Genomic DNA, 18,324 nt, shown 5'->3' on the forward strand with positions numbered 1-18,324 from the left:
CGGGAGTCGTTGTCCTTTGGAGGCATGCATGCATGCACCAAAATTGGACAAATCTTCACACTTTATAGATATGACAGACCAAATGCATTTTTCTTTGAAATGATAGTGCAATAATACCTTTTGCTTTCCCAAAGAAGCATTTCATTTCTTAAATAAGTTTGAAAGTTATCTGCAGAGTCAAAATATTCTTATCACATAAGTTTCAAAAGTTGGTGGAATAACATTATTAAATATGAAATGATGCTTTTTTTTTAAATAAAAAAAAAAAAAAAAAAAAAGACTATGACCAAACAGATACACTTCCTTCTTTTCGTTTTCAAAAAGAGAAAAAAATACATATTCTACATAAAAATATAATAGCCATCACTTCATGTCCCCCTTGAAGATTAACTTTTGCCTTTAAATACCTCAATTTTGTTGAAGTAGTTAATAAAAATCGTTATCTGAAGAAGACTTAATATATCCATGCGGATCTCTCGTTTCTATAGCTAAAAGGGCCTCTTTCATAAACCCATTCTCATACAAGTCAGCAGCGGTTGGTCTAGAAAAATAGTGATCCCTCCCAAAATTCCAGAGTCAAGGCCAGAAGAGGAAGAGGAAACTATTTTATAAATTTATAAAGCAACAAATAACAAGCACGATACAGGAAATACGCTGGACACCGAATGGTAAATTTCCAGCCAGCTGCCTCCCAAAAATAAGGTATCTTCTTCTACCTACAAACATCAAAGTTCTTTTGAGGCTCATTCCCCACCGAAAAAAACCAATCACTATTTCGTCTAAAATAATTTTACAAAGCAATGCAGGAAATAGCTCCCTTTTTTTCACTTATAAGAAATATGGGACTCCTGTCCTTGGCCCTCTCATCTGGTTGTTCTCCTCTGTTTCTGTGAAAAACTTCACCTCTCTTTCCTGAAGTGGAAAATATTGATAATGAATACCATACACCATTCCAACACAATAAAGGTATAACCCAATTAACACCAGCTAATTTATAGAATAATAATAAATAAATAAAAACCCTTAGTGAAAAAGCCACCTCACAGTCGTATTCACTTCCATAAGAGCCACAACGTAAACCAAAGCCGCAATACAGGATAGACTTTAGACAACTAAATCAACATGGAAGGACGAACACATAGGAATTTTTTCCAAGGTATAAGCAAATTTGGGACCACATTCTATCATCAAACAAAAAATGAAAACAGACTAGTCTTGAGAATGTTGAAAAGAGTGATTATAGCAGGATTTTTTTTTTATTTTATTTTTTTATTTTTTTGGTTTTCCGGATAGGCACCTAAAGAATGCAACTCTTTCCAGGAATTCAACACCAAGTGCTTAGAAACCTTTTGGTAATGGGACCCCAAAACTTAAGGTTCCTAGAGTTTCCAATAAATAATTGGGGGACAATTAACTCATAGCATCCTATGAACCCTATCCATGACCAAATTGATACTCCCCTCAAGAAAAAGAAAATGGGAACAATCTAGATTTTGCAAATCACACAATTTTTTCCCACTTCTGAAGTGACATGGGAAGACGATAGCAATAATATATAACAGGGAAAATGGTAGTGAGGGCACGATAATAGTAAATCTCATGATTTCCATAGACCATCCAAAAGTGATATAAGCACATGATTTGTAACATTTTACCATATTCTCATTGAAGCTCAATATGGAAGCCACATTCCCACAACGGTAACAGTAGTTTGGTGCAGACCAGACCTGAAAAAGTCAAGAATCAAACTATTAATATTGATGGTTAAAACTATCGATGACAAAACAACTGCAAAAATCTACAGAATCTTACGGTTACGAGTCCTTTATCCTGAAACATGTACTTTAGACCTTCTTGTACAAGCTGGTGGGCTCGACAAACCAGATCAAGATTGTTTATGTGGTTGAACTGTAAAGAAAGAAAAAAAATTCCTCAGCAAACATGAAGTCTGGAAAAGACGAAGCCGAGATTGTATCACTCTACCTCAGACGTGACCCTTGATCCAAAAAGCCAACCTGCTCCACGTGGACTGACTGCCCACGTCTCAATGTCTTCAGGATCACTCCACATAAGATCACAGAATGGCCCCTCATGAGGAATTTCACAATTTCGTTCAATGACCCTAATCTGCAAAAATGAGAGGCAGAAACAAAATTAAGATGCCAAAACTTAGGTTAATATCTTGCTCATGGTGGATTCTTGGGCACAGAAAACAACTGCTTAGACAAAGCTCTAAACATCATAGGGATCAATAGGATGTTTGAAACAGAAACGAACATGCCTTTGGATGCCTGTACAAATGAATTGCCTTAAATGTGTCCATAATTTCAAAAATAACTCTTTGACTTTGAAAACAGCCTAGATTTTAGAAGCAATGTGAAAATGGGATAACTAGTAATGAAATAAATGGGGATGGAGATTGGGGTGGGAGTGGTTCTCACCAATATTGCATTTGTTAAAGCAAATATTTTTTGACTTGGTACCAGCAAATTTAAGCACTCTTTTAAATATCATGAATCCGTTATTTGTAAGTGATAGCAAGTGTTAGCCTGATATACATTGTGGGCTCATATTAAACAGTTTAAGTTTTTAAAAAGTTGGTAACTTGGTAGCTTAACAGTTTATCAGAGTTATGCTTACTAAAAGTCTCCAGTTGAAGCCTCTCCTACAACTGTTCCCCCTTTCTATTTACTGTTAATTTGCCCCTCCTCTTGTAGGCATGGAGTCACACATGAGGCATGGTGTTATCCTGATATAGTAAGCTTTTAGAAAAGTTGATAGCTTAACAATGAGGACCAACCATATAGCACAATTACAATTAAATCCTTACAGTACCTGCAATATTTATGCCTTAACATTATTATTATTATTATATCAGACACAAAGAATTGTATTAATATCATATAAAATAATGCCTAACATTATTAAAATCCTCTTTAACCCAACTTCATAAATTTCCAACAATAGGATGCCTTCCAAAACCAGTAAAGCAGGTAAGCTGCTTACTGATATCAGGTTGATTACATTAGCAAACAAATTTTGTATTAACTTGCAACAGATTTTGTGTTAACTCATCAACAAAAGCTCACATATTGAATGACCCCAAATTAGTCAAAAATGATTATAATGAGTTACATCCCAAACGCATGGTGAGGTAAAGTCACACCCATTATAGCCCTTCATTTCAACAAAGGGAAACTTCAATTAAAATGCAGATTAGGAATATGCAAAAAAAATGCTTCCAATGAGATAAGAAGTAAAATCAAATGCAAATATAAGATATATCGGAATCTTGATATTGCTAAACATATAGAAATTTCAGTTGACGATCAGAGGGCAAAGAAACCTGATCAATTGTTCGAACGTCAGGTGAAAGACCACCATGGACACAAAGCACCTGGAATTCCAAAAACAATGAGACATATAACATTAACAGATAGACACTACAACTTAGATATATTAAAAACACACACACACACACACACACTGGTACAGATTAATGCAAGAGAGAGATAAAGTGAGAGGTTTACAGTTCCATCTATTATCGCAGAGAGGGTTAGGTAGTCAAAAACATCTGTGCAGTACCGCCATGCATTAGCATTTCCGTACTTCCTCTGGCACTCATCATAGAAACCATAGACCTGGAAAAGAAGAAAAGTATACACTAATAAATATCCTAAATATTGGTAAATCTCTTGTCACAGTTGTGCAATGTGTTTCATCCTATGTGGGGAAACAGTTCATGTGATATTCTTCCAGTAATCATGAGTTCTTGGGCTTCAAATCTTGAGATATTTCAGATTTTATTTATTTATTTATTTATGAGCAAATAAATATTTGTTAAGAGACAGCAAAAGGGAGATGTAACCCCATGGACAGGAAGTCTACAAACAGTACCGGAACAATGATGCTTCAGAAGAACAAAGAGAACCTTATAAGCCCAAACTATCAATGAAGTTTAAAAGATAAATTCCTTTCGCCAAAAAAATCATTAATTCAAATACATAGGGACTTGAGGGGGAAAAAATTAACCACTAGCATGATAACTCAACTCTCAAAGGTTTGTCAATTTGTTCCTTCAATAGGCACTAAAATAAACTCAAATGTGTCATTTTTCCACAACTGAACAATGTTTTTCCATTGTTTTAATATTAACTGGTTTCCACATTGCTAACTTCTTCACTTTTCATCCGTAATACCCCTTGGAACTTTGACTTAAACACAAATGTGAGAGACCAAGAAATTTAGTTGAGTTGAGATTAATACGGTGGACTAACAAATAAATTGAGCACATAAAATAATTGCAGGATTTCATATGGGTAAACACAAGTATGAAGCAGTCACTGCATATAGATCTTTGAATTGAGGCCTATATGGTGGAATATCTCATTATCCTGCATTAATACTTCCAAATCTATCTTCAACTATTCACTGCATCTGTTTCACATAATTGCATCTTTAAAAACACAAATAACATAAGTAACAGATGCCTAGAGTATTTTTATACACTCTTTATTAAAATTAATAGTTATAACTTATAACATACCTGAGTAAGTTGTCTACTCTCATGATTTCCACGCAAAAGAGTAATATTAGCCGGATATCTATGAGCAAGCACAAAAAAGAAAATGTCAGAATCTCCAGGTACATAATATAAAGATTTGAAGATGGTAAGCATAAGTAAATTCCATTGTAGAGCCATATGCAATTCATAATAGATGCCTATATGGTTGTCCTTCTCTATCTCAAATATTTCCTTTTTTTCCTGTTTTGATAATTAACCTCCTTTTGTTCCTGTTGGGACTCAAACTTGAAACCTCCCACATCCTTATAGCCCAAACCTTTGCTTGGCAGAAAATGAAGTTGAGTTTAAAAACTAGTTTAATGTAAATTTTTCATCAGGCAACTCCATGATAAATACATTGGGCAATTAACTGTAGGCTCATACAAAAGTTTCATAGAATTTAGACTAAAGCAGAGCACTAGAAGCTCTCAAGTTAAGAAGAGGATAGTATGATACAAAGATGACAAATTCTTAAATCAATCACATCTACCAACATAAATGAAGAATTTCTTTGAACCCAAGAATTTGTTCAATGGGTGTTAACATGACAATATAACTACTTTATTTGTCCTAACCAGCAACATTACATCACTTCTTTTATCAGAAACAAGAGATGAATATATTAATGTTAAAGAAAATGTGAGAAGGATGGGGAGTCCTCCATACAATTAAAAAAAAATTCAAAATATGACTGAATTCCTCTACTATACAAGGAGTTTATACAAAAGGTTTAGACTACTACACAATACACAAAGATGTAATCTCCTCAAGTTCTAACTAAGCTCTTCTCAATGATGTCCAAACCCTTTTGATTTACACACCAAATGCCAATTGAATTGAGAATGTCTTTAAAAGCCTCAGTGTATGAGGCCCAACAACATTGCATCATTACCAACTCCAATTGACTTTTTTGTGCATAAAAGCAACAGAATGCAAGGCCAAGGCTAGCGTATGCAGAAAATATTCACTGAACAGGGGAAAACAATGAAATTAAAGTTATAAGAAAGCTTAAGAACTGTACAAAGAAAGCCATTCCCAACATCCTCAACTTACCCCAAAGGCGAAAATCTCTTTGTTACAATTAGTGTTTACAAAAGCGTTTTTGAGGTGCACCCTAGAGCAAGGCATCCTGAAAACATCTTAAGGTGTTGTGAAAAAAAAAAAAAGACACAAAAGGCATATTTGTCTTTTGGCTTGAAGCATTGTTGAGATAAACTTCAAGTGTGCCTTTTACACGCCACCATTTGAGGCGTAAGCCTCTTGGTTGCAAAAATTGAAGAAGAACCAACGTGTAAGTCCAAAAATGACAAAATAGAGAAATAATTTGAAAAATAAAAACCTAACCCTAGCTCTTTAGACCTAATCTGGCTTGAAGGTTAGGCACTTCTCCGACAATCGCCTCACTCCAATGGAAGCTTGTGCTCCTCTTCATTCATTGTCTTAACAGGTACCACTTCCTCTTCTCTCTGTCATCTCAATAGGTATGCTTCCACTTCTGAGCTTCCCTTCACCATCTCATCAGTACTCTTCCTCTTCTCTCTTAGTCTCACCTCTCTCATTCTTTTCTTTTCTTTTTTTATTTTGTTTGTTTTTCTCACCTCATCACTTCCCTCATAGTTTACTCTCTACCACACAATTGTTAATTTTTTTTAAAAAAAAAAAAAGAAGAAAAATTCACTTTTCTCTGTTCCTATTTTCACCACCACAGTCATATTCACATCTCAAAGTTCACATTTTATTTCCATTTTTCATTTTTTATTTTTATTAATTTTCATTTTTTTTTCCTTAACAAAAATACACTAAGAGTCTAAAGACATTGCTAGAAAAAAAAAATTATTTTCTCCAATTTTGAAAATATTTTGTTTTTATTTTTTTTCTTGTCTTTTTAAGTGATAAATTGTGAAATAAAATAAAATTTATTAATTTGATTTTAATTGTTAATTGCATCTATAAAATTAATTAATCTTTTTTTCAAAACTTGATTGACTTTGTTATTTTATGACTTTTTTGTTTTTCTTTTTTTTAAGTGTGGAACTATTAATTTGGTTTCTTATAACTCCAATTGACTATTTATAATGCCTCAAAAGGCTTACGCCTTCACCTTTAAAAACTTCAATTATAATAGGCCTCAAGTTTCCCATGTGAAGCCCAGGATCCTCAAAACTTCCATTATGCCTCTTTTCAAACTCGCTCTAAATAAATGAATAAATAACAAATAGAAAAACAGCACATGCAACCAATTTATCCACTTCCGGCTTTTATCCACCAATGCCCTAAAAATTCTTTCTCCATCAGAGGCATTACCCAATTAATCCCAAGTAAGTTGGATATAGAAGCCTATAAAAATTACATTTCTTCAGGAAACAGTTCAACCCCACAGGAACAACCCACAAGGATACTGCAAAGATTTACTAGATTTATGATATTACCATTCCATGCTAAACAACAGTTTCACCCTTAAGTAAGAGTGAGGCTCATTATTCATAAAAATTCCCTTCAGAAAAAGGAAATACACAATTGCACATCTAAAAAGTCTGAAAATGCCAACATGTGTGTGTCTTCTCTTCTTTCACCCCTTATTTCTTTGTTAGATACAAATTGCTCCAGCTCCAAACATCTCCAAGCCACCTAGACTATGCTATACTACGCAAGCAACAGGCACCTATCATGCTTGGGAGTGAAAAAGTGAACAGCCAGTTCCATACAATCTAACAAACCAGAGGAAAGGAAACAGACTGCAGATATCAAGTAGATAGTAAACAAGCAACAATCCACCAAATGCAGGCACCAAGTGGCAAGCTAGTAAAACTTGCATGTAAAAGACATACCTGGCTTTCAGAAGCAAAAGGATTGTGAAGACTTCAAGGCTATTGTACCCTCGATCAACAAAATCACCCTACCAAGTATTAAGGAGGACAAGCTCATAGAAATTAAATGAATGATGAAATCTGAATCCCCAGAGAAGTCAAAAAGGCACCATAGTAATTCTCAAAACGGAATCATAAATCTTACCATAAAAATGTAATTAGTCTCTGGTACATGACCTCCTGTCTGGAAAAGTTTCATTAGATCATGGAACTGGCCATGAATATCACCACAAACAGTGACTGGACTATTGACAGGCTGAACATTAGACTCTTCAATGAGGATCTCTTTTACCTAAATATAGAACATATATCAGTCATCAGATAAGCATGGAGGCAGCTATAAAACTTATTCAGTGTTGTTTAAAACACCCAAATGTGTTTTTTGCCTAGAAAAACACAGCAACATCTGAATGTGCTCCTAACAAAACAAGAATGAAAAATAAAAAATGTCAACAACATTTGCACATGCTATGCATGTTCACCTTATCTCAAGCATCACAATAAATGCATTTTTGCTACATATCACACCAAAGCAAGACTTTTTTTAAAAATCAGAAACAAAGATATATTAGATATGGATAAAATGTACAAGAGAAGGATGAGGGGTCCTACCTACAAAATACAGGAATTTGATCAGAATATGACTGAAGCTCCTCCACTATACAAGCAAACCTATACAACAATTAGTCCATATATGGCTATATATATAGATTCCGAACAAAGCTCCTCTCATTGTTGTCCAACCCTTTTGATTTACAAATCAAACGCCAATTAAGTTGAATGATATTGAGAGGAGTGCCTTTAAAGGCAATAGTACAAGAGGCCCATAAGGAGAAATAAAAGTGAAGTAAATCTCACAACATCTCTACCATCCTCCACTTTTCTTCAAAGATCCTCACATCTCTCTGTCTACACGATTCAAGGCAAAGTAAGGCAAGCGATTTGCCAAAAGGTTTTGCCTCTAACAAAATTCCACAATCCTCTAAAAGAAATGGTCATCATGTTGCATATATTCTTAGGTGGAACCCAATCCATCCTAGCTAAACTAAGTAACTTGGGCCAAAGCCCCAAAGTTATCAGACAATGTAAAAGTTGATGGTCAACCGGTCAACCGATTCTCCACTCCCCTTATATAAGATGCACTAATCAGGACTAAGGGATTTCTAAGGTCTTCTCAACCATAGCATGTCATTAATGTTCACTTTCTTGTGCACCACTAACCAAGCAAAGGCCTTGACCTTAGATGAGACTTTAGATTTCCAAACAAATTTAGCTAGAAAGAAAGGATCTGAATTGATCATGATAAATTGGACAAGGCCAAAAAGATAGATTTTACCGAGTATAAACCTGAATAGGATGGAGACCAATCTCTTGTGTCTAAGACAAAAGGAGACAAATGCACTAAAGTGAGTGAAGACATAAATCTTTCAAGGTTCTCAATTTCCAAATCCATGTGGTTACGATGAAAGTTCAAGTTCTAAGAAAGAGAAGGAGAAGAAGAGTTACCAAGGATTGTTGAAATGATGAGATTTTTTAAAGTGATAACTAAGTATGGTTCCACAAATTGTGAACAAAATGTTGATTTCCCCACTATAAATCTTCCCAAAAACAAATTCTCTCCTCGTCGGCCACCACAAAACAAGTGTGTGGAGAAAAATCCTGAAAAACCTATGCAATGGCTTTCCAAGGACAATAGTGTGACCACCTAACCAAAATGTTGATGTCCCATTCATTGGGATGTGTCCCATAAATACTCAAAATAACTTGATGTCAAAGGGTAGAACTTTTCCTATGGAACCTCCATAGTCACTTCCCTAATAGAGCACAATTCCTCAAAGTAGTCTTCTGAAACCTCAAACCTTTAGACTCCTTTAGCCTACACATTATGTCCTAACTAATTAGATGATCTTTCTCACCGTCCCCAACCCTTGAACAAAGAAAATCTCTTTGCAATTTCTCAATCTTTGAAACTACAAATTTTGGAATCTTGAAGAGTTATAATAAATAAGGATGTGAGACAAGCAAGACCGAATTAGAGTTGTTCTTCCCCCAATAACAAAAAAGCTTTTTTCCACCTATCCTATCTCCTTGAGATTCTATCAACCACTAAATCTCAAAAGCCACTTGCCAGTGGATTCCCACCTAAAGGAAGACCCAAATAAGGTAAAGACTAGTCTGAAACTTTACAGTTAACCATTGAAGTCAAACTAGAGATCCACTCCACACTTGTATAAATACTAGAGATAGTGCTCTTGTCAAAATCAATCCTAAGCCCTAAAATTTGCCCAAAAAACCAATAGGATTAGCTTGAGATTTTGCAAGTCTTCTGTAGAGGCTCTAAAGAAAAAAATCAGGTCATTCGCAAATTGTAAAAGAGATACTTTAGTTCTATTCATGCCCACTATGAAGCTCTCTAGTAAACCCCTATTCTTTGCTTGGAGCATCATCCTTCTTAAGACATTAACTGCAATGGTGAAAAGGAAAGGGGAAAAAAGATCCACTTGTCTTTAAACCTTTGGTTGCCTTAACTCATCATTTGACATTTCGATTTAGTGGGATTGTAGAACTTGCTGAAGACAAGAAAACTCTCATCCAAGATCTCCATTTTTTGCTAGACCCTTTTCTCTCTAGTATGTGATCTTGAAAACCCCTGTTCACATGGTCATAAGTCTTTTCACAATCTATTTTAAAGACTACTCCTTCCTCCCTTGAATGCCTTTTCTCATCAGCCAATTCATTTGCAATCATAACAACATCTAAAATTTCTCTCCCCTCAACAAAGGCTCCTTAGGATATGTAGATGGTTTCATGGAGAACCCTTTGGATGCATCCTAATAAAACCTTAAGCTACGATTTTATAAAGACTTGTACCTAGGTTGACAAGTTTGAAATCCAAGATCTTGTTGGTTTGACTTTTTTTGGGCACAAGAGAGATGAAAGTAGCATTGGTGCTTTGATTGATTATCCCATTATCATGGAACTCTAAGTACACCCTCATATGATCCTCCTTTATCACATCCCAACACTCTTGATACACTATCATGGTGAAAACATCCACTTGGGGGCTTTTTCTTTATCTAACTAAAAAATGGCAAAGCATACCTCCTCTTCCAATAAGGGGCGATCCAACCAAACAACACTCTTTTGTAATATAGGAAACCAATCCAAACCTTCTATCCTCCAAAATTCGCCCGAGGGCTTGGAGTACCGCTTTTTAAAAAAATGCACAATCTCCTTTGAAATGTTTTTAATGTTGCCTAGAGTCACCCCCTCTTCAAACATCAATGATTTTATGAATTTCCTATTTCGTCCACCATTAGCCACTCTATGGAAGTACTTCAAATTGCAATCTCCTTCTTTTCATTTAACCTTAATTTTTCGCCTCCAATGAACCTCTTCTTTTAACAATAACTCCTCCAATTCCCCCTTCCTTAAGACCCTTAACATTGAAAGTTCAGGGGTTAAATTCCCTTCCTGCTCACCAATATCGATACTAACAATGTATGAAAGAATGTTCCATTTTCTCTTCTAAATCTCCAAAAGGCACCTTATTCCAGCCTTTAAATTTAGATTTGACAAAATGTAGCTTCCTCATAAATTTATGACCTTCCCAACCTTCAACTTGACACTCCCGCCACCAAGAACTAAATCTTTCCTTGAAATATGGGTGAAGTGACCACATGTTCTCAAACCTAAATGGAGCAAGACCCCACTTAAATGGATTGATATCTAGGACAATGGGGTAATGACCAAAGGTCAATCTAGGAAGAACTTCTTACAGACTTTGAGGGAAACTTTGGTCCCACTCATTTGAGTATAAGAATCTATCCAACCTTTGGAAAACGGAAACTTCTTGCATGTTTGATCAAATGAAAATGCATTTCTAAGTGCAGGGTCAACTAATTCACTTTCTCTTTTAAACTCATCAAAAACCCTCATGCTAGGGGTTAACCTAGAGCCACCTAACATTTCCAAAATTCTTCTTATGACATTGAAATCCCCCAAACACGCCATTTCAGAAAAGTTAGACCAAAAAGGTATTGAAGCTACATCCAAAAATCCTTCCTCAAGGTGGAATTATTAGGACCATAAACTAAGGTGAGCCAAAAATATCCTTCTTCCATTGAAAACAACTTAATTGTTACCAAAAAAGATCCTAACATCATCTCTGAATAACTAAACTTGTTCAAGTCCCAAATGATAATAAATCCCCATATACCCTACTTGTCGAAAGAACAACCAACTACTTATTTCTAACTTTCTATACACTACCCACGAACCTCCTATCACAAGCTGATCACACCAAATCAAGAATGACCAATAAACAATGTCAAGACAAAAATAACACAATACACAAAAAGGAGCACAACAATAGTAAAAATATTTTTTTTGATCAATAAATGATCTTGGAGTATGGATGCTTTATCTATACTTACTTTACAATTGGTGATCTAGCCAAAAAGCAATTCTAGGATTTTAATTTTAGATGAAGGCCCTATCAATCCATGTGGAATGTCACTTATTACCTTTCTTTTGTGTGGTGAGCCAAGGCTTGTTGATCCACATTGGTCCCACCACCCTAAGGGATGCAACTCAAACAAGTTGGTCAATTTCCAATAATCCAAGTTCAACTTAATGCATAAAACTTATTTACCCAAGCCTATTTTTCTAAACTTGGTCAAGTTGATCAAGTTGATGAGCATAACATAAACACAACATCCATTTCCCTAAATATTTTACTAATCAACCTATAATTAATAAATAAATTTTTTTTTTTTTTTTTTATTGGAAACGACACAAAGATTTATTGATAGATAAAAATAAGTACAAAAGAAGGATGAGGAATCCTCCTGCCAAAGAAAGCTAAACTATAGAAAAATACACTGAAAAACAAGCAAACACTCTAAAAAGACCCTCCTTATGGAGTACACACTGCTATCCAATCAAGTTGTAACACATTAAGGGGAGTCCCCTTAAAAACCTTGGAACAATAAGCCCAAAGAGAAGCAAGGAAAACAATAGAGTCCCAAAGAAACTTTGAATTCCTTGCTTTATCCTCAAAAATCCTCGCATTTCTTTCCCTCCACACAATCCGAATAAGAGCGATGTTTGCAGCTTGCCACAAGGCTATCCCCCTCTTAGACGAACCAAATCCATTAAATTTGATGTACATCATGTCAAGGATGCTCCTCGGGGGGACCCAATCCATCTTAGCTAACTGAAATAACCTGTGTCATAACCCAATTGTCAAGGAACAATGAAGAAAAATATGATCAGTTGATTCCCCATGCTTCATGCACAGAATACAAATATCCGGACTAAGGGTTTTGTAGGGTCTTCTCACTTGTAGCATGTCATTAGTATTCACCTTCTTGTGTGCCACTAACCAGATGAAGGACTGCACTTTGAAAGGAATTTGAGAATTCCAAACAAACTTAGAAGGAAAAACCTGAGGAGATCTAGAAAATTGGGATAAAGCTAGAAAGAAAGATTTAACTGAAAAAAGCCCTGAAAAAGATAAGGGTCACAATCTAACATCTGGAACCGAAGGAGATAAATGCAATCCATCGAGAGATCGCATGAGGCCTTTTAAGTCCTCTATCTCAGAATCTGACAGGTTACGACGGAAATTTAAATTCCAAGAGAAAGGACGAGTAGGACCGAGAACTGAAGAAATAGGTATGTTTTCATCCAAGACTACTCTAAATAGACTTGGATATTGGGATCCCAAAGGTTGGTCCCCCCACCACAAATCTTCCCAGAACCGAATTCTTTCCCCATTTCCTACCACAAACCGAGTAAACGAGGAAAACTCTTGAAAGACTTGAGTAATAGCCTTCCAAGGGCAGCGATGTGACCATTTGACTATTGTGTTGGCATCCCAACCATTGGAGTGTGAACCATAAATGCTTAGTATGACCTGATGCCATAGAGCTAAACCCTCTCTAGGGTACCTCCACAGCCATTTCCCTAAAAGAGCAAGATTCTTCAGAGAAATATTCCCAAAACCCAAACCCCCTATTTCCTTCGGTTTACACACGACATCCCACCTGACTAAATGATCCTTTTTGCCTTCCCCAATCCTTGACCATAAAAAATCCCTCTACAACCTCTCAATTTTTGCAGAGACTGAAGTGGGTAACTTAAATAAAGAAAGAAAGTAACAGGGCATATGGGTAAGGCAAGATTAAGTAATTGAATGTTATGAATTTACGTATTAACATATTGATGTGCAAAGGTTTGTTAAATGAATGTTACTATTTTTTTTTATTTTTTTTTAATAAATAAAAAAAAATAGTAACATTCATTTAACAAACCTTTGCACATCAATATGTTAATACGTAAATTCATAACATTCAATTACTTAATCAATCTGATAGCTACAACCCTATATTATAATCAATAATAAATCAAAACCTCTAAAATAAAAACTAAACAAAATAAAATAAAAGACCACTATATAAGATAAAGTTACATTTTCAAGTAATCTCTAGGTAAACAATCAAATTAAGAGTAAAAGTTATACTTCCTGCATACTTCATGATGAACTTCAATTATCAATCAACCATTCAAATAACCAATCACAATTAGGAGAAAGGGCAATTTCTTTAAGATGCTTCTTAAATAACTTTTAAGTTCACAACCAATCTTACACATAATAGCAAAAGTATGTGTAAAATTAAAACCAAGAAAAACAAATTAATTGTTCATGACACACTAATAACCAAATCTTTAACACCAATCCTCAACTCTATACCATTCCCTAACAATCAAAACAATAAACATATCTTAACATAAATGAAATGGCTATTAGTACACTACTATTAAATAATATATATTTGATAATCGAGGAACCTTCTAAGGACCCAAAACTTGGGGTATTGACTACGCCTACCACAACTGACACCGGGTGATTTAGCACATTCAACCGCCAGTAGAAATCAAACCTAGGATCGTGAGCCTCTAACACACATCCTGTAATTCGCCCTAAACAGCTAGGCACCTTATATAAATATAAGCTACCCTTAGGTTGCTCAAGCCCCAAAACCTATGCCCAACCCAAATTCATTAGGGCTGACATTTTTTTTAAACAAACCCAATCCAAATTGCAAGTTAAGTCATCAAATCCCGTTTAAAAAAAGGGTTTGGGTTGGGTTTGATTGACCCACCCAAGTTACAACCCTATAGATGGATAACAAAAGAATGTTCAGATACCTTGGGGGTAGTCATTAGAGTATTCTCCAAACCTGTTCAGTGCTGATAGTAGTGCTGGAAAGATCGACTCTAGCAAGCTCGGTGTCAGTAGCTAAACTTGTCAGCAAATATGTTGACCAAATGAGGTTCTTCTAGGGTAAAGACTCTTGAAAATGAATTTTAGCATCCTTGATAATAATTTGAATTTTTTTTTTTCTTTATGGGGTTGGGGAAGAGGGGGTGAGAATGATTCAAATTTCTACAAAATAATTCATTTATGACAAGAAAGCATAAGCTTCTCTCAATATCCAATATATTTCCCCCAAGAAATTCAATCTCGAACTTCCTCATACATCATGCATTCACCATATTTTCTTCATTGGTTTCTTGATTCAGATTGTTCCTCATTGGTCTCTCTACTTTAGCATCCATATCAGTTGGCCTTTAACAATGGCATGATAATACATAATTATCCTTAAGGTTAGTTCCACCATATCAGTGCCCCTCTTGGTGTAATTTATGAAATCTTATGTCCCAGATTCAACATCTAAGACTAATTCAGTCAGCTAACAACTGAGGCACAAAAGGAACTACCAGATATCACAACCAACTGGATGAGTGGAAAAAGGTGAAAGAAAACCGGTCAACCTCAATATGTGAGAATGCAAGAGAACTCATTTAACAAGGGCTAGGGACTTCTGCATTCAAAGGCTCCCACTTTCTGTTCACAAGATAACTTAGTGAGAAATATCTAGCATGCCCATATAAAACAAGCTTCTCCAACAATAATACACCCAAAAACAATATACAAGAAACTTAACCACAGTGTTGAGGAGACCAACTAAGAATAAAAATTTCACAGTTACTATTGTTCTGTAAGGAGTTGACATACAGGAAGAGTAGATGTTTTTCCAACTAAAAAAGCTAAATTTTACGATAGCTTAAGACTAATGGGATTCAGAGCTTATTGTAATATATATATATAGGAAGCAGATGGTCCACCTGACATGGAAATTTTCTACTAGGGAGGCAGAGGAAGAAGGTATAGAGGCCGGTTCCTTGAGCATGAAAAGAATGATAGAAGAATGTCCGGAGGCATGGAACTATTAGTTGGAAGCTCAAGCAAATTGTATTCCATTTTACACACCCTTTCTAGGTTTGGACTCCTGGTTCTAGCTTCTATTTAAGATACTGTAACTTGGACTTTTATTCAGATCTGGGTCTGAGTTGAGGAACAGGGTTCTGTCTGCGGCGTTTTTGCTGCTTTTCCAGTGGGCCGAATCTTGTAAAGTCCTGACATGCATCCAGGTTGGCCCCTTTGCTCTACCTCTCTCTATAAATCTTTTCCTCCCAGAAAAAAGGTAAAGAACAAAACCTAGTACCATGAATATACGGAATCCTGAGAAAGAACGATTGGAACATTTATGATGCACAAGCAGAACGCCTTTCACCAAAACACCTAAACCCAAATTTGCTCATTAATGAAGCCTCCAAATTCAGGGAATCCATCCTTTTTCCCACTAGATTGAAAGCAAAATGGACCAATTCCACTACTGTACCAAACGAGCCAATAAAAATACATCCATCCATACATCCAGTATGATACTAAACAGATGATACGAACAAATGCTAGCAAATGGATGTATACAGAAAGATCCAGATTACTGTTAAAAGAAAGGGGAGAGAGCCTTAATCCGAAGAAACGACATCAAAAACAAAACTCTAAAAACTTTTTTTTTTTCCTAAAGCTCGTCTCGCCAAACGGCTGCATTAAGTACGAAATTTAGTTTTTCCATCTCGTGCCCTAACTTAAAATAACTTTTAAAAAAAAAAAAAAAAAACCAGAGAAATAAATACATAATTATAAAAAAAAAATCAAGATTTGGGTAATTTTCGGAGGAAGCAAACAAGAAAAAGAACAAAAACCTAGAAAACGTACGTATTCGCAGAGAAGCTGGAGCTCGTCTTCCAGGAGATGCTGGCCTTCTTTGACCTTGGAAATCCACTGATCCAAATCCATTCCCAACAACAAAACCCTAAATCACCCAAAGCAGATTTTCATCACTTTTTCTTTTAGATTTTTGAGAAAAAAAAAACCAAAAAAGAAAAGGAAAAAATGATATTGGGAGGCACCTCCTCGTGCTTCTGCTGCTGCTTCTTCGTTTCAATCAAAGTAAAAGCAAATGCCTAATTTTGGAAATTAAATAGTGGGATGGTTGCTATTGCCAGGCCTCCTTTGCTGCTTCCAAGGCCTTTTATTTCACTTCTAACAATTGGGCGCTTTTCGAATGGTATAAAAGACTAATTAATAATATTATTACTCTAATTACTAATAATAATAATCTACAGATCTTAGGTTCAAATCTTTTAAATCTAGTTTGGTGTCATTTTTTATAGCTTTATCCCTTGTACTCGTACCACTATTCAACGGTTTAAATTTTATCATATATTTTCAACCATTTATATTATGCATAAATTTGATACCCTAAAATTTTTCAAAATAATTACATATTTATTGAAAAATCAATTTAAAGATTAAAATGACAAAGAGAAGAAAAATAAAAAGAGAAAAAAAATCAACTTCCAATAAACTTTATTAACCCGAATATTCTCATTATTGATTACAACTAATAAATTATATTAAATTATTCTACAAATAATCCGATTATTCAAATGGGTGATTGTGTGGTCATTCATAAGCTCCCAATATAATTTATAATACTTCCCCAAACCCCCATTATAATTTAAAATATATCCCCTTGAATGATTTAGCATAGAAAAAAACTTCTCATTAAAACTTTATTAGAAAATATCTCAATAAAAAATATATATATATTTTTTCAATATTCTTGGACTATTAGGACTATCTCGTTAAAATTTTTGTCTTGTAACATAAAACCTAGACAAAAAAAGGAAATAATACAATGTGGAATTCTTTGAATCCTTGCATTCCTATAGTATGAGGTTTTTGAATGTTCATGTAGGTACCACTTTCATGAATAAATATACTAGATTATTATTTGATTTTATTAGTTAAACATCAATCCCATCACTTTTTTAAGGTCATGTATATATAAAAATTTTGGTGAACCATACTTAGTTCAATTACCTTTAATATATCTTGCTTTGATTTATGTAATACATGCAATATTGTTTTCATGAAACATTATTGGCTCGTCTTTGATGGAGGGCAATTTGTAGGATTTTCAAGTTGTTAGATTCTAGATCTTAACTATGCACTTCACAACTTGTTTCATGAATTGTAAGAGTTTTTGCTTGGAGTGATCTTCATGAATATCACAAGTAAATATACATGTTTAAAATCGGACTTTATAGAAACCCAAAATGTATCTAACATTTCATATCCAAGCAACCTCGATTTTGATTCTTTTAAATAAAATAAGTTCATGTTAGTTATTTCACAAAGATATTACTATAGAACACAACTAGTTAAAATAAGCGAATTACCCAACATAAAGGGTGAATTGAGTTTTAAAATTTTTTTTAAAAGCACACTTCATTAAATCATTAAAAACACAACGAATGTAAAGATGTGCAAACTTGGTTTTTACAATGGTTCAATAATTCTCATTTACGTCTACTCTCCTCAAGCTCTTTCCAACTGAGGGTTATACTAGATTAAGGTTTTCAACTCAAGCCTTAAAGTCTTACACTTGTATTCAGTGGCTCCAACGGGCA

At 34.8% G+C, this 18,324-nt stretch overlaps 1 protein-coding gene across 1 annotated transcript; it reads right to left on the reverse strand.

Moving 5' to 3' along the window:
* Positions 1 to 585: 585 nt before the first annotated feature.
* LOC100852922 (phytochrome-associated serine/threonine-protein phosphatase) lies at positions 586 to 16,886 on the reverse strand. Its single transcript, XM_003633016.4, has 11 exons — positions 16,759 to 16,886; positions 16,565 to 16,661; positions 7,577 to 7,723; positions 7,393 to 7,460; positions 4,547 to 4,604; positions 3,531 to 3,641; positions 3,347 to 3,397; positions 1,984 to 2,127; positions 1,813 to 1,908; positions 1,656 to 1,727; positions 586 to 912 (listed from the first exon to the last, which is right to left on the reverse strand). The coding sequence occupies exons 2-11, from the start codon at positions 16,643 to 16,645 to the stop codon at positions 829 to 831; spliced, it is 912 nt and encodes a 303-aa protein (XP_003633064.1). The 5' UTR covers positions 16,646 to 16,661; positions 16,759 to 16,886; the 3' UTR covers positions 586 to 828.
* Between the last annotated feature and the right edge of the window lie 1,438 nt (positions 16,887 to 18,324).

This window comes from Vitis vinifera, chromosome 10, assembly GCF_030704535.1.
Source record: "Vitis vinifera cultivar Pinot Noir 40024 chromosome 10, ASM3070453v1".
In the NCBI taxonomy this organism is placed as follows: Eukaryota; Viridiplantae; Streptophyta; class Magnoliopsida; order Vitales; family Vitaceae; genus Vitis; species Vitis vinifera.

Coding starts and splice junctions, on each gene's coding strand:
- LOC100852922 (XM_003633016.4), bottom strand. CDS start 16,645: ATGGATTTGGATCAGTGGATTTCCAAGGTCAAAGAAGGCCAGCATCTC. Junction 3,642..4,546: donor AGAGTAGACAACTTACTCAG/GTATGTTATAAG, acceptor CTTCTTTTCCAG/GTCTATGGTTTCTATGATGA. Junction 913..1,655: donor TGAGCTTCAATGAGAATATG/GTAAAATGTTAC, acceptor TTTCCACTTCAG/GAAAGAGAGGTGAAGTTTTT.